Source organism: Charadrius vociferus, unplaced genomic scaffold, assembly GCF_000708025.1.
Source record: "Charadrius vociferus isolate BGI_N301 unplaced genomic scaffold, ASM70802v2 scaffold276, whole genome shotgun sequence".
Lineage (NCBI taxonomy): Eukaryota > Metazoa > Chordata > Aves > Charadriiformes > Charadriidae > Charadrius > Charadrius vociferus.
The window spans coordinates 2,809,389-2,833,013 of NW_009649075.1; the positions used below are offsets into that span (position 1 = coordinate 2,809,389).

The 23,625-nt window shown below is 42.5% G+C and overlaps 1 protein-coding gene across 1 annotated transcript in view; it reads left to right on the plus strand.

Annotated features, from left to right (window-relative positions):
• COL22A1 (collagen, type XXII, alpha 1) overlaps positions 1-23,625 on the plus strand; it is a 219,796-nt gene that overhangs the window by 93,174 nt on the left and 102,997 nt on the right. Inside the window, exons 12-15 of the mRNA XM_009888174.1 lie at positions 14,349-14,402; positions 15,762-15,815; positions 20,655-20,708; positions 22,863-22,907. Of these exons, the coding sequence (XP_009886476.1) occupies positions 14,349-14,402; positions 15,762-15,815; positions 20,655-20,708; positions 22,863-22,907 (207 nt within the window). The remainder of the gene's footprint in view (positions 1-14,348; positions 14,403-15,761; positions 15,816-20,654; positions 20,709-22,862; positions 22,908-23,625) is intronic.

The window sequence follows — 23,625 nt, forward strand, 5'->3', positions numbered from 1 at the left end:
GCTTTGCTTCCCCTTTCCTTACTTGTCTTCCAAAGTGGAATTATCGCCATTTTTAGGGCTTCTGGAAAAGCTGTGGAAATCTACCCTGTTAGATACTGTCTATGCATGCAGAGCCCTGTGATGTGTTTGCCCCGAGGCAGCTGAATATAAGAAAGGTCTGACCTGAAAGCCATGTAACTTTTTTATCCTGGTGCTGAGCCGTCAGCAGGGCTTACCAAATTAGCACGAGCACGGTGCCTCTGGCTCAGGGCTGGCTAGCCTCCAGTAACTTGGGGCACAAGAAAATGAGTGCAGTTCTGCCTGCAAAAGGTGCCGCAGACATTTGCTGGAGTCTGATGTTACATGCTGGTTTGATGGCAAAGGAGAGCTTTTGCTTAGGTATTTTTAAGGGATGGATTTTGACACCAGAAGGGCTCTGTGTGTGTCTTCCTTGCAGGTAAAGCTCAGGTTGGAAGCGGTATTTTAGACACACAGAGCTATAATAATGTTTGAGATACAAGTCCCTGAGTGTCAGGGTAAGGCGAGGACCATCTGTGCCCTAAGGGGGATGGAGCTGGGACCAATACCATGACTAGCAGGGCAGGGACCTCACCAGCCAGGACTTATCCCACAGAATGGGTCAGTGATAGTAGCCACGTTCAGATGAGAATCCAGATCTCCAGACTGGTCTGAAGTTGATGACGCAAGTCTAAATCCAAGCCAGGAAAGGGGTCAGGATTAGCAGGGTGCCAGGCTGCTGTGGTGTAGTTCAAGCAAGCGCCAAAGGGGAGAGCATAAATGCTTCAGTGCAAAGGAGTTGGAACAACGATCTGAACTTCTAGAAGCCGGGTGTGCTTTTAGAACACTTACATGATGTGGAGCTTGAGCTTGCGGAAACCAGAAATTAATCCTTATTCCTGCAACTTCCAAATAAAACAAATTATCATTCCAAGAGATGATGTGTGCATCCTTTTTACTGCTGAAACCTTGAGCCTGGTGCAGGAAAGGTGCTCCAGCGAGGTTATAGGCCTTGTTTGGGCTACCGTGGTATTCAGACATTGTCACCAAGTCCCAGAATTCTTAAATGCCATGCAGTTTACCCAGGGCTGGTGAGCTGAAGGGTGACTCTGAGAGCCTAAGGAAGCAGCAGGAGCCTTTGCCCATCAGCATCCAGGTTGGCGGGCAGTGCTCTTTCAGTGAGCACATCTTGACAGTAAGAAGATGAGAAAACATCTCCAAGTTTAGAGGTACTATTGAGTTTGAAATTTGAAAACAAAACAAAACAAAACCCAACTGCGCAGTAATTGGTGTTCCTCGGAGACAGTGGCTGTGGAAATATTGCCTCCTCGGGGTTTGGTTCTTACCACTCAGATCTTCTTACTTTATTGGGAAATAAAAACTAATGTAAGCATAGCTCAAACTGACCTGGTAATGAAAAGTGAAAGTGCAATATCTGCAGGTTTTTTTCTTATTATTTTTTGTGCTGGGAATCATCTCTCTTGGGAACAATTCTTAGCTATTGACTTCATCCGGTTAAGGTCACTCAGCACTTAACTTCTCAGTCCAGCACTTAAACATCTGTATAATAATACCTCATCTACTTCACAAGGCTGTCGTGCAGCTCACTGGAATCATTCGTATCTGTCATTTCTTTTCTGAACCTTCTGATTAAACGGTGAGGTGTATTAATGTCAGTATCTGCCTTAGTACTCCGAGTATGTTCCGAATCCTCTTGTGTATGCAGGCAATTTCAGTCTGCATGTTGAGTATTTTTGAGTCCTCTTAACTGTAGTTAAAGTATATTCTGCACAGCTAAATAACTGTAGTTTGATAGAGTTCTTTTTCTTAACAATAATTGGAGGGGTTTAGATAAATTCTGTGGTTTTCTGTGACCCAGAATAACAGCTGCAGATTGTAATAAACAACTAGTAATTGTGCATCGTGACAGCTTAATTCTCAGCAGTGCAAGAATACTAGTAACTTTTTTTTTCCCCTTACATAAACTTAGAAAACATTTCTCTCTTTTCAGCATTGGCCTCTGGCTGGCAGGTACGTTGCTGGTATATAATGACACCTACTGGCAAGCAGAAGTTTGCAAAGTCTCCATCACTTGTTTCTTTAGAGGGTTTCTCTGCCAAGATCCAGTGGCAGTGTGGAAAGGAAGCGTGTGAGAAAGATTTTCCAACTTTATGCTGCTTCTGATAGAAGAGCTGGGGGGTGGGGGAAACAGATTGCTTTGATTCTGTCATTGATAACCGTTGTTTGAATGTGGGATGCTCCTGAGAGCAGTATTGCAATGGATAGGTATGGATTAGCTGCCTGTTAGGTGGAAAATAAAAAAGCTTTCCCAGCAGTCTGGAGCATGCACTCTGAAGTGGATCTCGTAGCATAATGACTCACAGAGACCTGAAGCATTACATGAAGCAAGTTGCTATCACCGGTTTATCAAAGGCATCTTGAGTGTTCCCTGCCCCTCTCCCTGCTACATGTTTTCACATCTATCTAGTTAAGCAGCCAGATTTTCCCCTTTCCACTGACCAAAGCTATTGCCAGGCTGAGATTCCTTGTTCGTGGCTGAGAAGGTGCAGGTGTTTGTTCATGGGCTCTCTGAAGGTGCAGATGAGGACAGGTGAGACCACAGCAGCACCGTGTTTCATGCTGTTCTTTACTTGCCCAAATACAACCTTGGACATCTTTCATTTCCCCTTTTGGGTCTTTGACCCTTTTTCTTAAGCACTACCTGGAGATTTTATGTCTCCCAAAGTCCACAAGGCCTGTTGTCTCTGGCTTTGACAGAAGGATGGTGATTTGTGCCTCAGCCCCTGCTAGGTAATGATCACACACACAGTAGCAACTGCTAGGTGAGGAAAATGTGTTTTTTTTCATGGCAAGTATTTATTTTCCTGGAGAAACTGTGAGTGCAGCATTAGAGGTCATTATTTCAAGAGAATCTGATGCATTTGGTGCTGTGAATGGGTCTGGGTCTCTGGAGACCCAGCTTTTCTTTGTGGTTCTATATCATTGGCTCCATAAGGATACATGGCTTTAGCTTTTCCCCTTCTTGTACCTCAGTGTTCCCATAAATAAAATGGGAGGAACAATCATGACCTTTGTAATGCACTCTGAGATTAAAAAGACATAGTGAGCTGCATCACTTTATAAACAAACATGTTTGGCTGGACCAGAACAATTTATAATCTTGGCAAAGACTTGGCTGAGCAGCCTCAGGTATGTTTGGCAGTCAGCAGAGGCATTATCACTGCGAGTTATAAGTAGGTGCTGATAAGACCTAAGGCAGGATGCTGTCTCCAGTTTGGGCATGATATTTAAAGAGAGAGATGTGGAGAGATGTTGCTCATTGCAGAGAGCAATGAGAAGAATGATCTGTGATTTTGCAAATTTAACCAACAGGGAGAGACTGGAAGGAATGGGCTCTGCAAAGAGGGGAGGAATCATGGACTAAATGGTGTGGTTAATCTCAAGGAAAAGCTTTCTATGTATTTCAGTGAGGGTCCAGAATAAACTCTAAAGGGTGAATGTGGAATATCAGTAGCAGCAGATGTTTAAGAATAGGTCAGCACTGGAGCTTGAAGTACCCTGACACAGTACTCCTCTGCCCTAATGTACTCTTCTGAGAGCTACTGAATTTTTTGAGGGTTGTGTGGAGGTCTGAAGCATCAGGAACTTCCAAGGAGCAGAGCAAAAGTTATTAAAATATTTTTCTTGCAAGGCAAAATATCAACCAGTACGTGGCAAGTCATCCACAAGACCAGAACTATTTTCTATGTGCTATTTATAGATGTAAGAATATAAATTAATCAGTGTCATGGTACATGACTGGGTTATTTTTCTACGTCAATGAACACTTCCCCTCTAGCACTTGGCAAGCTGTTTGTCTGGTCCTCAGCAGTGGCAGATGTTTGAAGGAGCATCAACTTCTACTTTGAGACAAGGAAATTTTCAAAGCAGAGCTGTTATGTTTTTCATATATCAAAGTGTCTGACAAATGTATCTTTAATTGAGGACTCTTTTGCTCCTGCCATGCAAACAAGAAAAAAATGGAATTTCAGGAACTAGCAGTCCTGCTTTTGGGACCCTTTGTAGCCCAGTTTATTTCTCAGGTTATTCCTTGGTGTAGTGGGATTATGGTACCAACTAGTTCCAGTTACTGTCTACCTCTTATTCAGTATGTTTAATCATAAATAGGTCTGCAAAGCATTCTACTGTGTCCTAATTTGAAGATTTCAGCAATTGTTTGAGCAACTCTTCTAGCTGTTGACCAAAAGTATTTCAAACACAACAGATCCTCTTGTACTCTCCCGTGCTCCCCTTGTACTCTCCCATGCTCCCTCTGTTGCAGAGGTAGATGCTTTCTTCAAGAAAGTACTGCACTTGAGGCAGTCTTGATTATAGATGAACCAGCAGTTCAATAGTTGTAAAAGGTGTCTGACCACCCCAGTCTTCCAGCAATTACTTACATAGTGAGTGAAGGAGTGTCATGGTGGGGATGCAACTAATGTGAAGCTAATGAATAGGATCTTGGGCACCAATGGCAGCTTTGAAGTCTTTAGGATTTTTCCAGGATATTCTGCACTCCCCAGTGACCTTGACCAGGGTATAGCTCTTTACTGCATCAGTAAGGTCTGATGCAGCTTCTCTCCTGCAGTGCCATTTATGGGCGACCATATGTCAAATCAACTGCTATACAGATGTTGTTTTACCTATTTTGATAAAAAGGTGGAGTATCAGGTTTCTTCAAAGAAAAATATCTGTTGGTATCCCTGAAAAATGATGCACCTCTCCCCAGATGAACAATGACTAGGATCATACGATGAAGGGTCAGAAAGAACCCTTCTGATCTCATGGTAGGCTCCATGATGTTCATGATAAGGTTCAAAGGTTCAGAGACCCTTGAAAGACAAGGTCTCCTGAACTTCTCCAGGGGAAGTACCTTTTGGGGATAATTGATTGCTAGGCAATGCATTAAATAAAATCTTATATGTTTGCAGTACAAGAAATACCTGTAACTATCATTTTTCCATCTGTCTGCATACTGGGCTGAGCTTCCTGATAGCCAAACGTACAACTTCTATTCACCCCTGTGTATCATGTCCACATGACCTTTCTGTTTATTAAATCAGACTATAATACAGAGACCCAGCAGAGAAGATTTTCTTCTTTTCTTAGAATAAACTAAAGTGAACTCCAAGTTGAGATTCTTATTTCTTGTGGAAGCAGAAAATAATGCCAGTTTTGGTGTCAATTTTTCCAAGATATTAATAGGGTTTTAGCATCATTAAGCTAATAGAATCCTGCATCTGTGCGTTGGAGAATGGCAATCATTTGTGCTGCCTGTCTGGTCAGCAGCTTTTGAAAATGGAGCTGGGTGACATATATCCATTGCAGCTCTGCCTCTCAATTGATCTGCAGATCATTCCTGGCTTTTAATGAAAACTTTGCCTTTGCCTCACCACTCTAAAAAAAGACAAACCCCAAAATTAAAATATTTTTCAAGAAAATATTTATTTTGTATGGCTGCTAGAGACAAAGTCGTGAAATCTTTTGTTTCAGCCTCCTTAAGTTGGTGGCTCCTGAATGGAAAAAAACTAGAAAAGACAGATATTTGATCCTTCCAGACACATGCAGTCTCTTGGAAGTGTTCTCAGACATTTGAACTTGAAGACCACACTCAACTTGCAATATCTCTTCTGTCATCCTTCTTCACTTTTCTCATCAAACAGTGAAAACAGTTTAGTATGTAACCATGGATAAGCCATAGGCCACTCACCCATGGTCATCTGGTTTATTCTTTGGGAAACAGGTTGCCCAGGGAAGTTGTGGCTGCCCCATCCCTGTAAGTGTTCAAGGCCAGGCTGGATGGGGCTTTGAGCAACATGGTCTAGTGGAAGGTGTCCCTGCCCATGGCAGGGGGGTTGGAACTAGATGACCGTTAATGTCCCTTCCAACCTAAACCATTCTATGATTTTATGAGTATCAGGTTTCAAAGCTAAATGCAGGTCAATGAGCCAGGCGAGAGAAAGAATAAACTTATGGTTAGGGTACTGACCTAGAACACAGAAAATCTGGAGTGAGCTTCCGTCTTTGTCCCAGACTGTGTGACCTTCCATATGTCTTCTACTCAGTTGTACCTCTGACTCGTTGCCCTCATGAGATGAAAGCAATATTAGAGTTGCTATAACTCCCTTCTGATTTCACGGGGATGCTGTGAAGTTAATTAACAAAGGACAGAGGGGTGTGTTAATGGTGAAGTGGTAACACTGAGCAGTTCAATTTTGCTTCTGTTTCCATTTAATTTTGCCGCTTTTGTTCTGTTTCTCTTCAGCTCTTGCTATTTTGTCTCCTACCTAGGATATAGATCCCCCGGTTTGCGCAGCTGTCAATATGCTGGGTGTGTGATTCATGGGGTTCTGCCTGGCAGATTTCTGAAGGTCTCTCAATGACATCTTTATTGACGTTTAGTGACAGGGTTAGAAATTTTTGTTTCATTTTAGGATTAGAAAAGTGGCACTTTTGTGTTAGATGTAGAGCAGTTTGGAAGAGAAAATAAATAAAATGTATAGAATTGACCTCAGAATGATCTGTCTTCTGTCATCTGCTCTGTAAGCGGAAGGAAAAGTCCAGTGATTTACTTGAATTTGACAGGCAAATGAGAATCTAACCATGTGTTTTGGACTGATTTTTTCCCCATTATTTTCTTGTTTAGTTTGCTCTCATTTCCATTAACGTGGGCCACAACCCAGAGTTTGAAATAAAATATGTGATTATAGGCCACAGCTGTTCTTGAGTTGGAAGAAATATTTGTAAACTTGGCAGCTGCTTGAGGAGCTGCAAGTGGAGGAAAGAAAAGCAGTTAAACTTGAGTAGATTGCTTAAAAAAACATCGCTGAGGGATTATTCCTTTGTGTGCTTTTGATGTCTTCCTCAGATCAGATAATACTGAATTGTTCTGTCTCTGCCTTTCCAGATACCTTTCCAGATCCCTTCCTTGTCCATTTTTGGTCTCTTTCTTTTCAGAGAAATTCTGTTATGAGGCTGGATATGGCAAAATCCCTGTATTAGTTGTTCCCAGTTTGAGGAAATATATTTTCTAGCAATTATTTTATCTGCATTTTCAGTTCATGGTTATCTCCATTCAGCCGTCTGAGGACATACATGGGATGTAGATATAATTTGATCACAGACCATGTACATAATATTTAGGCGATTCTCTGAGGTAGCGAGGTTCAGTATAACCCAGGTGAGGTGAATTCTTGAATGATATGCAACATTAAGCTATATGTGCATACGGTGATCATGTAATGGAAGGTTTTAAAAAAAAACAAAACAACAACCAACCTTCATGGCCATGAAGGGATCACTAACCTAGAGCTGGTGTGATCTGGTAAATCCATGTGACACTGATGTACCAGAAACACATCCTTGCTCAAATGTAGAAATGGGATAACTCTGCTGATGCACACAAACTAAGAAAGGAACCTATCTGTGTGTGTCTATACTTCCCCAGCTCACTTGCCTACTTTTAATGGATGATATGCTTGAAGCCAAGGGGTGTATCTTTATTCTTTGTCACCTCTGTACTCAGTGTACGGTAGCTAAGGGTTGCCTGTGCTCTGAATTTCCTCATGATGTGACATTTCTTTTTGTCCATTGGGCCTGGACAAACCATGTGCTCATGTAAACCCTGCTTTGAGACCCCTCAGGAAGGACAGAAGTAGTTCTTAGGCCTTGCTCTGTATCCATTTTGTGGCTCTGAACATTTCCATTAAAAAGTAAATACAAGCAAAATCAAAATTCTATCCTTTTTATGAATTCTGCTTAAGCTTTTTTGTTTCAGTATGGCTCAGAAAACCTTCCTAATTTGCTTGCAGAATTTATATAAATTCTTTGAGGGATGAAAGGGGGAGTTTTCAGAGTGATTTGTCTAGTGCCACATCCTCAGAGCTTGCAGTATTCAATATTTTAGGAACTTCTTAAGCCAAGCTACCGTATTTGTTAATGCACTTCCTCACAGGTACCACTACCTACAGATTCAAGTTTTTGTCCACAAAACTATTGACCAAGGAAGCAAGAGGTCACCCCATCTAAAGTGGACAACTGCTTCAGTAAATGTAGGCTAAGCCTAAGGGAAGGTGCTTTAGAAGGTATGCTCTGTTCCTCTCCTTATCAGTAGTGTCTTCTGCTTTTGCTACTTCTTTGCATTTCCCTGGTCATTGTTACCTTCCTACCCTGGTCCAGATGTTTCTACAGAAAGGGACAGCCTTTAAAGTTCATATATCCCTAAAGTAGATGGTTGGTAGTAGAAACCCACAGCGTAAACAGATAGGTGTGGTTTATGTGTTACCACCTGATTCTCACTGTTTCAAAGCCGGGGATGCAGCAACCCTGTGGGTATACAGTATCATTTTTATCCCTCTCAGTGGCACAACCAGGTTTGGCCTTGGTGCAAGGAATGTGATGGGCTTCTCTTCCCCAGGGGTCAATGCCAGCCACTGAAGCCCACCTGTCTCCCCAGTGTGGTGCCTGGATCCTTCAGCCCAGAGCACTTGCAAACTGTGTCTGCTTGACAGGGATTTCACTGGCCTGTGCTCTCTGCCTCCTCTATTATTTTTTTTTTATTATATTTACACATTCATTGCAATTTTAAACTGAGCTGTGGAGCATAGTGACCATCATTTAATATTTATTCATACAGTGTTCAGCAGAGTGACCCAAGCGGGGAACAAATAAGGCATTGCTGTAATTCAAGTAAATAATCATAGAATAACTACTGAAAAGTGAAAAATGGCATTTGTAGACATATGTAGCTACCTGTGCACTACCTAAGTAGCAGTATCTGCTTCCATGAGACTGACTGCACTTCATAGCCCTACTGCAAGGGAAGTCCTCTGGTTCCTTTAGATCAGATGGCAGTTTGCCAAATCTCGGCTCCTTTGACAAATATTTTGTCAATGGTGAGCTAATGAACGTGTTTATTCTCTTGCTAACTTGGGTGGAAATGTTCCATTAAAGGCCACTGGCTGTGCAGCACAGAGGATGAAGCTAAACACATGTGGCTGGCTTTCCAGTGGGTAAGAAAAGGACAAGCATGCTCGTGAGCCTGGAAAGGGGAAAGTACTCAAGAAAATATACTGCCTTCCTTTTGAACCTAATTGTTGAAGCGGTAACCTCCCCAACAAGAAATCCTCTTGGACAACCTTATTTCAGGCCCCTGTGATGTTTCATTTTGGCCAATTTTGTCATTCTCTAATGGTAATGTTCCCTGGCTTTAGAACGTGGTTTCCAGGATAGATGCGACGGCAGAGCCCCTCGATCCACAAGTGCTGGAGAGAGAGGGGAGCTCTTTTGCTAACCCTAATGACCTAACTGGAGGGGTTGAGAGGAGGGAATAGATACCTTTTGGGTACACCAGCACTTCCCTAGGTCTTAGTAGCACGCTGAGCACAATGCTTGGGATTTTACCTGATTGATTGAAAAAAAATCTGTCGGGAAAATCAAAAGAAATGGTGATTGTTGTACAATGCAGTTAATGCAGTTGATTAGTTTAAAACAAAAAAAAAGGAGGAAAAAAGATATATAAAAAAAAAAAGATTAAAAAAAGAAAAAAGAGAAAAAAAAAAAAGGAGAAAAAAGTTACTTAGTGAAGTACATTTCTCTGGCAACACGACTCCATTCCAGTTAGCTACATCCTCAGTGGGGGTTTTGGCAGCTGGCAGTGAGTTAAGGGTGCAAGCTGTTGGTCGCTTTCCCATCGCTGCCTGTCACAGCTACTTTGGAGCTGTGCAAGCACAGCAGCACCGATGCTTTTCTGTTTCCTGCTCTCTTCCACTGCTCACTCCTGTAGGTTACGCAGTTTACTTTGCGAACATGAGTGTTTTGACACAGGCAGTACAATCCCTTCTTGTGCTTCTACTGAAGTTCAAACAACTGCTGAACTTATTCTGAGCCTGACAGGTTTTTCTGCATAGTGAGGGATGCAGAGCAACAAGCCAGGGTTAATGAGTAGTCAGTGGAAAGGGCAGAAATAGGAGCCCTTTCCATTCCCTGGTCTGGTGTGGGTCAGTGGTGGTCCCCCAGGAGACGTTAAACCTGCCTCTAGTGTCTAGGTTGTTTCTGTGCAGTTTTTTTCTTGGGATGGAACTGGTAAAGCTGGTGGATGCTCAGAGATTTCCACTGCAAACTGGTAAACAAGCTGTATTTCCAGTAAAGGGTCAGCTCTGTGCCAGGCTGTCTGATGTACAGCAGTGCTGGGCTTTGCTGAGTCACGTATTCCTCAGCACAGTACACCCCTGAAGCCCCTCTCCCCTACTTGGTGACTCTGGAGCCGATCAGTGGGTGGCAGTTCAGGCTGACTGGTTGTCTCTGGCATGTATGGTCATTGAGTGGGAGAGAGTCTACAGTGCTTTCCTGCAAATGTCCAGGCAGTCTCTTGGCTGTGAGGGCCAACAGATCTGCTCTGGTCTTTACATCTTTGTAGGCAGCTGCTTGAGATCTGTTAAGAGTCAAAAGCATGAAATCGCACTGCTTTAGTTAATAAATAAAAAGGAGGCTGGACTAGGAACCTTATGAGGTCCTGTCCAGCATGAATGGCTCTATGAGCAATGTGGATCTAACTTATTGACTGATGCTAGGATTAATTTATTCAACTGTGACAAGGAGTTGCTACTTCATGGAGGAAAAAAAAAAAAAAGGAAAAGAAAAAAACCCAAACGACAGCAAGAGAATGAGCTAATTAACCGTATTCTTTTACTTTGCATAGAAAAGACACAAATCGTTCTCCTACCTATGCTGCACACTTTGCCATGGAACAGCAGTTCCTTCAAGTTATATTGACCTCTTAGAGCAAATGATTTCCTTAAAAATCACATTTGCTATTTGATGGGTTTTCTATCTCATTAGGGAGCCATTCAAATACAGCAGATCTGATTTTTACCACTAGCTGCGTTGCAAATTCTAGGCAGAGTGCTTCATGAAGGTTCAGTTAGCAAGAAATGTGATTATAAAAGTATCTAATGACTTTAATTTGCATATACAGCACAGATACTTTCCAGATACTAGCTTTTATTAACCTTTAAGTGCCAAATATACCTATAAATAAATAAGGCCGGATTTTGTCACTGTCTGACGTTGACTGGAACCTTGCCCTAGGAATACATCCATCTAAGTCTGCTGGACTAATCATGCAGGTAAAAAACATCACAAAAAAGACAGAATGTGGCAGAATATTGCCTGAATTTATCTGGGTATGTAGGTAGTCCTTATGTATGTATATACAGGCAACTTAGAAATATATGCATCAACAGCTTAGCCACTTTAATGCTCTTTCAAAAGGGTTCTTCAGTGTTACTGGGTTTTTTTACAAAAGCAGATGGGGAAAAAGCTCTCAGTCACTTGGCTCTGCTTTGTGGCATATCATTTGCCAGCGGTGCTAGTGGCTTTACATCCCACGTATTGATGTCTACTGTTTCAGGTAGAAGAGACACAGGTAACAGTCTGTTGAAGGACTCATGCCAACATCTCTTGTACAGTCCAGCAATGCTGCAACCTGTGTGCCATCAGTCGGAGCATGAACATGCAGGACAGAAGTAGGCAGGCTGCTGGATCATGACCAAGTACCTCATGACAGCAGGCATAATCCTGCTTTGTTCACAGAGCTGAAACCTGCTCTGAATCCTTGGTGAAGTTAGCTGTTGACTACAAGAAGTACCTATTGATAAGGTTTAAATGGAATGGCTTCCAAGGTTACATGTTGACCTAATGTGTGCAAGTAAAGGGGAAAAAATTCCACATTTGGGTTTTTTCAAAAAATTCCATGTGTCAAAAGGAAAGAGTTAATTTTCTTTCTTGTGATTGCTGTGAAAGGAATGTCAATAATTCATATTGTTTTAGTTGTTGCTAGGCAATGTTTGTACTTTTGAAGGACTCTTTCCAGCTTCCTATAGAAACTGAGAAGGAGCACAGAAAGAACAGCAGAATGGCCAATGGAATGTTCTGTACCATAGCTGTCATGCTCTGTATATAAGTGGGAGTTGTCTGGGGGCAGAATCCAGGATCATTGCTCAGGAAGTTACCAATTCACCAGGTGGTGAGAATGACTTGTGTCATTATTATGACTTTTCTTTTTTTATTGTTATTTTCCTTTTCTGTTATTGTTCTATTAAACAGTCTTTATCTCAGCCCACAATGCTTTTTTCCTTTCTATTTCCTCTCCTTTCCTCCCTCTTCTCCCTGTTCTTTTGGGGGAAGGGGCAGAAACGCGTGAGTGGCTGTGTGGTCCTAGCTGCTGGCTGGGCTTAAAACACAACAGCATGCTATTGGAAATTTGGAGTCACAGTAAGTTGGCCATGCAAAATTTCGAGTTCTTGTGCTTTGAAATGGGGCAACAGGAGAGCTTCTCAGTGAAAGGTTTCTATGCTTCAAACACTTTTATTTAGCAAGGATAGATCTCTTATTTCATTCTTGGAAAAAGACTGTTTCTGGATGGTATTTACAAAAAAGTGGGAAGGGAGTGATCAGCCAAAGGAAGACACTTGAATGGAAAATTGAAAGTGAATCTGTTCAAATACAGGCAAGTTACAGGTAACTGAGAACAGCATCATTACAGCAAGGTGGAGAAGTTGGCTTCAACTCTCAACAGACAATAACTGCCATCTAAAATACACAAATACACCACAGAATGGTATGGTATTTCATATGAGGTGTCTTTTCCATTGGTGTTTTAGGGTGAAGAAGGTCCCCCTGGCTTTCCTGGACTGAAAGGGGATAAAGGAGAAAAAGTAAGTCTGAGTCTTTGTTAATTATACTGTGAAAAGTTAATTTTAATCTATTGTGGAAGGGCTAATGAAAACAGGACCTCTTCCAAGTCTCTTGTTTTACCTCTCTGTTTTCTTGTTTTGTGTTGACAAGGTACTAAGAAAAGGAAACTATGCTGTTGTACTATTTTTCAGCTAAGTGCACCTTAAAATCTTTAAACACATTGATGGTGCTCAGCCACATTTGACAAATGTGTGGAGGTCTCAAGGGCGTGAACTTTTTCCAAACTTTGTAAAACTCTGAAGCAGAGTAGAAGAGTGAAACAGAATAGAAGCTCGGTGCTAATGCCTCCACATAGAGAAACACTAGTGTTTCTTCAATATGAGACACGGAAGGCCAAAGATTATCACAGGCTTTCTTGCACTGAACACTATAACTTTTGGACTGAGATAGCTTTTAGCTGCTTGCTTTGTGATCTTCTTAGAAAAGAATAATAATAAAATTATCCTGCACTGATCTTGCTCCGTCAACTAGTATTTACTTTAGATGCATTTGTCAGATATGCCTTTAACAACATTTACAGGAAGAATTTTAGGAATTTCAACCTTTTCCATCTCTTGTAAAACAGCAAACACTCAGGACTACAAGGCCCAATCGCCCTCCAAGTAATACACAGCAAACCAGCTCAGTTTAATAAGAGCCCAGAGTGGCTGTTTGCGGCGCCCGTGTCTGTTTTTCATTTGAGACTTTTTTCACAATACACTTAAAAAAACCCTGCTGCCGTGCCTAGAAGTAAAAACACTGAGCCGGTTCCTCACCACGTACCTTGGCTTGCCTGTTTTGTGTCTTTTCTCTTTCCATTCTCCATTTGTTCTTGAAATGGCCAGCTGCACGCAGCAAAACTTGCATTTTCTCTGTGTTTGTTGCAGTCCCTGTTGGCTGTGGGACTGACAATCTCAACATATTTAGTCCCATTCGTTCTGATGCACAGGAAGATTTTAAAAGTGGTGCCTGGTTTTCTGTTTCTTTATTTACTATGGCTTTGCGCATTTGCAGCTCTGAGACTCTCTTCTCGGTGGCCAGAGTAGTTTCTGAGGGCTGCTTGAGTATTTCAAGACTTCTTTTCTGTGTACTTTTAGGCTCATTACTTATGTGCATTATAGCTGTGCCTAGAGGCTGCTGAGCTTTGGGAATGATGCTGTACAAGCATGGAATAAAAAAATAATTTAAAAAATAAATGAGTATTTAGTGACAGAACAGCAGGTTGTTGAGACAATGGAATGGTGGACAGAGAGACTGAGGGGAGATGATATTAAGATGACTCAATGGTTACGTGTCTAATTAGCTGCAGAGTTTTTATATTAATTTATTCTTAAATGGGTTAAGTGGCCAAGAGTGCCTAGTTCTTCATTAACAGCTCATCAATTGGCCATAGTATGTTAATGTCAGCAGCAGCTCCTCCAGAGACTGTAAATAATAAATGTTTACGTTGAAATGATTGTCTTCATTCCTTATTCTTGTCTTGCTGTGTTACTCATGTCCTTGTACTTGCAACGGGTGTTAATATTGTGCTGATGAAAATTCTGTCGTTGTTACAGGGGTCCCTGGGCTCACCTGGCTCCCCTGGGAGGGATGGAGCAAAAGGAGAAGCCGTAAGCCTTTTTGTTCCTCCCATGTAATCCTTGCCTTTCAGTGCAAGGCAGGCAGTGGAAATCAATCTGTATTGAGTGGAACGTGTCTTGGGGATTTGTATGGCCGTTTTAGGAGCGGCAGAAACAAACGGCAGGAGGTTAATAGCCCCAGCACTTTCCCTCGCACGTTTGCAGCGACGGCAGGTGTCGTATGGATTAACCATCCTGAGAGGCTGCCGGGGCATCTCTGTTACCATTCATTAAGATGGGGAAGGGGGCAGACGTGGCAGCCTGTGGTTTGGGAGCCGCTGCTGCAGCTGTGTTGGTTAATAACTGCATCTGCAGAGCCTGGCCATTTGTTTTAAGTCTGGCAAGGAGTCACTGGCTAGTGAAGATGGCAGGGGGTGCAGGGGACCATCCTGTGCTTGCACAACAGACAGAGGGGAGAGAAATAGATGTTGTGGTCACAGAAGCAAGGACCTGAACTCCTCTTATGCACTGCTAAAAGGTAAGAGCAAAGGAGGAGGTGCAGGGTTAGCTCAAAGAAGGGTGAAGCATACCAAGTATTGCCTTTAAGAGGACTACAGTTGAGGCATAAAACCACAAGCACATTTTCCAATATCTTGTATAAGTGTGTTTTGGAACTTTCCCTCCTTTCCCCTGCTTGACCACCATCCCTTTGAATTATCTTCATCCCAATGATAGACCTTTATCATCTCATTCAGTGTCCCTTTGTGGCAGTCATTAGGTGGTGACTGGAGAAACTTGGGGAAAGGACTCTTGGAAGGACAGGCACACAAAAAAGTAGTGGTATGCAGCAGAAAAGCTTTTTTTTTTTTTCCTGTACTTGCATCCTGTTTCTGCTTTGTGCCATACTTGCCCCACTTCCAAAAAACTATGATAATTGTTCAATATAACTTCCAGAACTGACGCAACTTAATCACATCACACATGACATGATCTAGGACTGGATAGTGACATGCTTGGACTTGCAGAATTTCTTATCGGATGTGTTTATTGCACTGAAACGTGACTACTTAAGATCAAACACTTTATGTTATCATTAAGGAATCCACAGCTGTAGATTGTACATGGTGCAAGCTGTTCACAACTTACGGAACTCATTTCTTGCTACTTAGGGGGTTCTGTTTGAAGAGCAGGTGAATAGCTGCTTCAGTTTTTGGTTTGTCTCTTTCTGCTTTTATTTTTGTGAAGAAAAGCACACCACAAACTTTCAGATCTCTGAATAATGGTACTCAGGAGTGTAGATATTGGATAGAGCTTCCATTTCTAAAGCTGTACATAATGACTGTTTTTAGCCACCCTAGCCATTATAGTTAAAAGGTTAGCATTTACTATCAATATTGCTGTTACTTGCAGGGTGAACCAGGACAACCAGGAGCATTTGGACTGCCTGGGCCGGCAGGTCCAAAGGTGAGTTTTCCACATCTTCTTTACATGGACAGCTATATTTTTTTCACTGACTTTTTGAATTACTTGTTGTTTATGACTCTCAATTTTCTGACTGGTGAATGAAGAAGCACAAAATGATCATTTTCATCAGGGGTCTGCTAAGATATCAGTAATTAGTCAAGGTATGTGAAGAGAAGTACCTTTTGTTCAATCAACAGCATAGGTGAAGAAGGCGAAGAGAACATGTTTTGGGGCACATAAGCTTTGCTTCATGTCTTCAGTAAGCCTTCCCAAACCTCACAAAGATGTCGTTAAGGATTATTATCCCTACTCCATGACTGGAGGGAACAAATAATGGAGAGATCCTAGCCTGAATGTTTCTGCCTGTTTTGGGAGCTTCAGTTTGCACCAGTGGAAAGTGGCAAAGTGATACAGAACTTGAGCCAATGCTTATATCCCTGCGTTTGCTTTAAACAACATACTTCTGGATAGGGATCTGGTGAGATTTAGCTGAGTGTTGGAAATGTGAATTTTTGAAGCTCTCCTCATGAGCAATTCTTTACCCTCTTTTCAAAGTCACAGCTCTCCTTGCCTTGTTCCCTAGTTACTGAGGGGATAACTACCTGTCAGCTGTTTACAGTCTTGTTGTTACAATAAAAAGAAGACGATGCACTAGATCGACAAGTGTGTTTTCAGGAGCATCATGCATGGCAAGTTCAGCTCAGCCTATGAAAGGTGTTATGAGGACAACAGATTGATTGCCCAAATTTACTTCACCTGGTTCTGCTCCTGTATAAGCAAAGGTCTTTGAGCATCACATCTTTCTGGCAGAGCTATGTCTGGTCATCTAAACCTCACACGGAATTCACTGTTGCCTTTGTCCTCAAATAAGAGTTAGGTACCTAAGCTGCTTTCCAGATGTAGTCCTCATTGTCACTTGGCTCTGTCTGAGAGCACTCAATGCAGTAGTTCATTTATACAGGCCCTTCTGGGTTCCTCAGCTATGGAGAGGTGCCTTCACCAAAACATCTTTTTTTTCATAGAGGGAAATGTTCATAATTTCCTAAAGTCTCATCAGGAGAGTATCGGAACTAATGGTGTGTTTGGGGATTAGCGGAAATACTTGACAGTATCCCACAGTTCTCTGCGTGAGCCACATTGCCTTCAGCACCACGAAGGGGTTGATCGTGGAAGCTGCACGGCAGTGTGTTCAGCGGGGGATAAATGACAGCTGCAAGGCAGTGTTGGGCTGGACTGAGTGGAGGCACTCTGGATATTGCTTTGTCCTTTGCTGGGGTTTGGGAGTGGGTGAAATGAACTGCATTCATCACCCACAAATGCCTGTCAGTGGCATCTCTCCTACCGTATAAATAAATACATACTTTCTCTCTGTCCTGCATGTTTCACATAGTGGAATTGCAAACTGGTAGGCTAGATGATGTTCCTTGTGGTATGAAGCTCTTCACTCTAGCTTTGCAAAGCTTTGACAAACCAAGCTAAACTGAGGCATCTACATCTACCTCCAGAAGGACTTGATTCTGGAAGATGCTCCATATTTCTCACCAGGATCATCAGGCACATATAGTTCAGCCAAGTAATGAGGCAACGTTGAATATAAGTTCAGCATTGGGCAGGAGAGGTACTGGTGGGGCTGGACCTAAAGACATCTGACTAAACAGTGCCAAGTGCTCTCAGGGAAGAGGTGAGCTTGGCTAACCACGGTCTCTCAGTGACAGTGGCTAAATATAAAATGATTGTGTGCTTTCACAGTGACTTTTATTTAACTCAGTGGATGCACCGGCTATATGCAGTGTCCTTGAGCTGGATTCTGACCTAGGTTATTTAAAGAAACAATCCTGACTTTGCTGACAGGGCTTTAAAAACTAAAATATGAATCCCCACTCCTTTACTCCTCGGCATAAGGCCCGACCACCTCACCACTGTGGAACAGGGTGTGTAGCCATGGGTGGAATTGGCAATCAGAAAGGTCACATCTCCAATTACTGATGTTATGATTGGGTTTTGCCAGATCACTTATTTTTATTTAAAATCCTCAGCATCAATACAGTGGCTTTAGGCTCTATCCCAGGCTTGATAGAGAGCTACCTTGCAGTTTCTCTGGTCAGTTGGGATGCAGTCCTTCACGGCTCAATCCATCTTCATTTACATGGAGCCAGGCGAGCACAGTGCAGGCTCAGTAGCCCAGAAAATTCAGCTCCCTGCTATCTGCTTGGCTGAGGGATTTCCAGTCTTTTGCTCTAGTGGGAATTGCCAACACTTTCTTTTAAGGAGGTGCCTCACAGCTTTTACAGACCTCATTAATTGTGTGAAGCTTCCAGTAGCACAGATAAGGGTCCTGCAGACTTCTGGTAATAGGACTTCAATCCACAGAGGTACCGTAATGGATGATGAGCCCATTAGGGTACATGTGTAGGTTACAGGAATGAAATCGCCTCAGTATGTCATCTCTGGTTTTACTGCTTTTGCTGCTCAGTGAAGTCTCCAGGGGAGATTGTTCCTAGCTCAGTGTCTTAATCATAAAAATGTGGGGGGGTTTGGTGTTTGGGTTTGTTTTTTTTTTTTTAATTTTTCATCAAACTTGGTGGGTAAACTTCATTGCTCACCAAGAAAGATGTATGATCTTGCTGGCTACAAGCTGGTGGAAGCAAAGAAGAGCTCTTAAAGTCAGCCTTGTGCTAATCAGTGTTGGAGCTTCTGGTTAAGGAAGATGCCACGGTGGTCTGAGATGGCGAGAAATATCCACTGGTCACTGGAGAGAGCTCCCACATAAATATGTGGGACCTAGCAGGTTATTTTAAATTGAGGAAGTGAGTCTAGAGCAAAAAGGTCATAAGTCCCTCACTGTGTATTATAGCAGTGAAACAAAGCTTGAATTTTTGAGACCAAACCCTTTAGCCTGTAAAATCCTGCAGCAAATATTCAACATTTTCCTTCCTTTTCTTCTGTACCTTTAAAGAGATTTCTTGTGGCTGTCATTACTATGTCACTGACATAGCTATAACATTCCCATCTGAACTGACAGTTATCTGCACTTGATAGAAAAAACAGAAGGAGAGAGGAAAAAAATCAAGCCTTTGAAATATAAAGTATTAGGTAAGAGTTTCATTTTGACAAATTTCCTCCTTGTTTGCCTCAGCTGTCGAAGGTCTCACACTTCTCTGGTTTACCAGACATGATCTCAGCACAGGCCTTGAGTGGGATCAACAAGTCTCATCCAGACAAACCCAGTTTCTCTATCTATAACTTTTGCCAAGTGTTATAACCACATTTTGTGTAATGGCACTGAGTTGGACTTTGATAATTTGGACAACTTGGAGCAGACTTTGATAGTATTTTTCTGCAGGCTGAAGGCAGAGATTAAGTGCATGCCTGCTGCTCTCCCATTAGAGGATTTGCATTGCTGCGTGGCCTTGCAGAGGTCCTCTGTTTCCTGATGTTGTAGAGACCCCAGAGCTGCCTCTGCTTGTCCCTAAACCCAGCTTTTGTTAACCTGTTTGTGAATCTTCCCCTGAGTTTGCCACATTTGCATCCGTACTTAACACAGGTTCAGCCACTTTACGACTGGGCTGATGAACTGTTCACAAGCTTCAGGGCATGGCTTCATCTGCTTTAGCAAGTCAAGTCCTCTCTTGCAGACGGAGGACACAGTTTTGGCAATGCATTGCTTAGAACAGTGGTGAAACACCAGCCAAGTAGAGTCCAGCCAGCCTGCCAGGTCTGTGCTCAGTGACTGCTCCAAATGAGATTGTCATTTGGGCTAAGGCAAATGTAGACAGTGGTGTGACATGACCAACCTCCTGGGCACTTGCCCTGGGACAAAAAAAATGCAATTCTCTTAATAGTTCAATGCAAGAACATCTTGCATTTAAAAAAAAAAAAAAATTTTTAATAAGAAACATCTATTAATATGAAAGGTAGAAATGATTTGAAAATAAAGTCTTGATCTGTTTTGAAGCCTTATCCATTACAGGCACCCAATAGAGGAGTTAACGAGATGAGAGAGGAGAAAGAAAATGAAAGTAAGATAAGTAACAAAATAATCAGCCAAATAGATGATATAATAGATCTAACCAGTTCTCATGGCCACCTTGTCAGGCCCAGTCTGCCTCCACAAGGTGGCTCTGAGGGCTGATCCTGCTCAGCTGAGGCTCTGGACCATTTGCAGGCACTGTAAGGCACATAACATTATGCAGTGAGAGTGCTCTCCATTTTAGTTTACCTTCTCCAGGGAGAGTCGATGTGTAATCAGCTGAAGCCCTGCTGAAACATACCTGATCCTCTTGCATTTCTCTCTTTTATGCTGAAAATAAACATTGGAGAATACAGTTCCGATCTGGGGTTTTTTTTTGTTTTTTTTTTTTATTTCATTTACTCTTCAAAATATATAACATTTGAAGTCTGTGGTTCATTTATGCTGGGACACAGCCTTTGCTGCAGCATTTGTAGCAAGGTATGCCTGTGCTTTGTTCCATCAATGTCATGTTCAGGAGTCAAGACAGAGCTCAACCACCCTGTGCACAACAGGCAGGCAACAACTGCCATTGCCAAAACTTGCATGGGACAGTTTGCCTTTGGAGGGTGAGATCAAAAGCAGAAGGATAAAACTGGCTAATGTCTGAGTGCTTGGGATAGAGGGAAAAATTGGGACGCCACTTTGGGTAAGCAGCTGGAAAGTCGGACACTACTGTATGTATCAGGGCTGAGACAATCAAGAAGCCTCAACAGCCCGCTGTGAGCCCAGGTGCACAAGACACATTTCTGAATAAATGCTTTTTAATTGTTTTCTGAATAACTGTGAAACAGCTTCTGGTGTTTTACTGTATCTCAATTCCTTGCTAGGGATCCGAGGGAAGACAGGGTCCTCCAGGAATTAAAGGCTATGTAGGCGCACCGGTAAGTCATGGCTCTTATTAAATTTTTGATGCTCTAGAAACTTTCTCCACTTTTTCAGTGTGTTCTGCCCACCTACCTTCTTTTTTTTTTTCCTTTTTTTTATTTTTTATTAAGCAGTACGGGGTATGTCTGACCACTTATCTTTTACTATGCCCAAAGAGTGACACTTTCTTGACTTCACTGAATTTCTTCTGACTTTTTAAAATGAGAACAGACCTGTAGCCAGTAGAGAGATGTCAGTAGAAATGACTTGATTACCGAGATAACAACCGGTGATTTTGTGATGCTCCCACCGTAATTCAATTGCTTTGGTCTGTGCTGATGCACCGCTTATATGGTGCTTGAAAACTTCATCATAACACCAACAAAAAAATACCACCTCTCAGCAAGTTTCCAATCAAATTTTCAAAACTGTCAGGAAATAGCCTCTGGGCTCAGGGGACAAACCTGCCTTGAATGAACGGACAGCAAGACCGAAATAAATCAGATGCTGTCAAGTTAACATTTCTGTCTTGTGGTCTCACCTTCGTAATTATGGAGGCAGCCTTTACGCTGGTGGTGTAAAGGCTGATTGGATTTTCTGAGGTTTAGTGACCTGACTGTACATCAGTGGGCTTTAGTGGCATACCAGACGTGCTCATGCACTGAAAGATTTCCCTGTGCTGGCCAAGGACTTGTTTTACAACTCACTACAAAGAGGCCCAATATGTTCAAAAGAGCTTGGGCACTATTGTCTTTGCCCAAGGCCATGTTATTTCCTTGCATGGTCTAAGGCTAAATTGCTGCCTTGAAGATGATGAAGATGAACATGGGGGTGGCATTACCTTCCAATGTGATAGACTCTTGCAATATTAATGAGATAGATGGACAAAGCTATGAGGATACTTCCTTTCTGCCTTGAGTCACCGTTTTGGGTGAGAAGGAAAGCATTCATATGTGGTGCACTCTTACTGAAGGTCCTATCCATTTCTGTCATGAGATTGATGTTTGGTTTGGGCTGCTGGGGAGGAACAAGACAGTAATCATCTACTCAGTCTACATGAAGTCCTCATAGTTATTAGCGCATTAAAAGAGTCATATTTTTGAACCTCCTGCCGTTTGCTTTTTGGAAATAGTGGGATTATTGCTTCGCAGCATGGGAAACTATGCAGGCTCAGTTTGGGTCATTAGAGATGGATGGGGCTGTACAGAGTTTGCTTACAGTCAGCCATGGCCTGAAATCTGAAGATCTTAACAATTATCTAAATCACCCTACAGGCCAAAGAAACTCAGACATGTAGCTATCATTAGCTTGGAGGCAAGCCTCCACTATAGTGTAAATTAAATTAAAGTTTAAATTACAAATGTATTATTAGAATTAGAAGCATTTAAAGCTTTGGCAGTTTTAGAGAGGTCATTACTGACAGAGCATATTTGTCTGCCTGCAGCCATTAGTTGGTTGCCCAGTTGATACAATAAAGGTGAAATAAAAGGTGCTTCCTGAGCCAAGGGAAGGTGGAATCCATTCCTGCCCATTGAGTCAATCGCTTGTATTAGTGTCACTGTCCTTCAGCAGACTAAGCCCCAGCAAATGGTTCTGGTGTACCTGGGAGGAGATGAATTATGCAATCCAGATGAGCACTGGCATTGGATTCACAGTGCAGAAATGTGTTTGGGCCTCCAGGACAAGGATTATCTAGCATTTGCCAGCTCTCAGAGGTACCTGCTGTCTGCCTAACTACGGCGTCCAAAACCACCAGGAACAGGCATTCTTGCTTGTTTATGCGATAGGTTTTTCCACCAGTGTTGTCCTCCACCTAAGTCCTCATTGTTTATGAACAACATGAAAAATGCAGAGCACTGGTTGTTTTCCAGACCATCTGCAGCTGTGGTGTGTTCCCTGTCCCTCCACACTGCTGTTGGCAGGAGGGTTGTCTGTCTGCAGGCAATATAATATTACAGACGTTCTTGGGCCCACAGGTCATCCCTGCTCTGTAAGTCAGTTTAGACCATGCTTGTGGCCAACTTTGAGGACTGGCAACATGGAAAATGTCCTTGAAGTTCGCTTGAATGGATTTTGCAGACATGCACAGTGATTTGGTGAGTAATTAGAGGAGATAACTATGCCTCTACTTGGATCGAGCTTTATAATCTCTTTTTTTATTTTATTTTTAGGGTCTACAAGGAGAAAGAGGAGAAAAGGGAACACGAGGAGACAAGGTATTCCAAGCTGTCGCATGCTAGGAAAAGCCAGGGCGCTCTTTGCCTTTGCCTTTTAGGTGGGGCAGGCTGCCAGGCCAGCAGTTCTGGAGGGTGACTGATGATGGAGTTTCCTCACTGTGCTTCACCTCCCAGTGCTGTCTGGGAATGACCTCTCATGGGAGTGCAGGAGGGCTTTATGGATCTTTGCTGTCTACTGAGCACGCATTTAGGGACTTCTTGTCTGTGTGTAGCCAGAGATGGATCAGAGAAAGGAAGAGTGGAGTGAAGGTATGGGGACATCTAGTAAGGTGTCCACATTGTGTGCACCACCTGGAGCTGTGAATGACCACTGACTGCTGCTGACAATGTCTGCATCCAGCATTTCTCCATCTCACTGAAGTTGCTCAGATTATCCAAATTCCTATTTTTCTGTCTTCCCCCATCACCATAAGCTCAGTAGCAGTGATTACCAGGTAGTTTCTATGTTAAAGTCCTCATCCAACTGGTGCTGCTTCCCAGTTCTCTGCTCTCTCCTGTCTGGGAATAGCTGTTTTACAGACCACAGGACGCTCTGGTATTTGAACCACATTTCATAGAATCATAGAATTGTCTAGGTTGGAAGAGACCCTTGGGATCATCGAGTCCAACCATCTACCCTACTCTACAAAGTTCTCCCCTACACCATATCCCCCAACACCACATCTAAACGGCTCTTAAACACATCCAGGGATGGTGA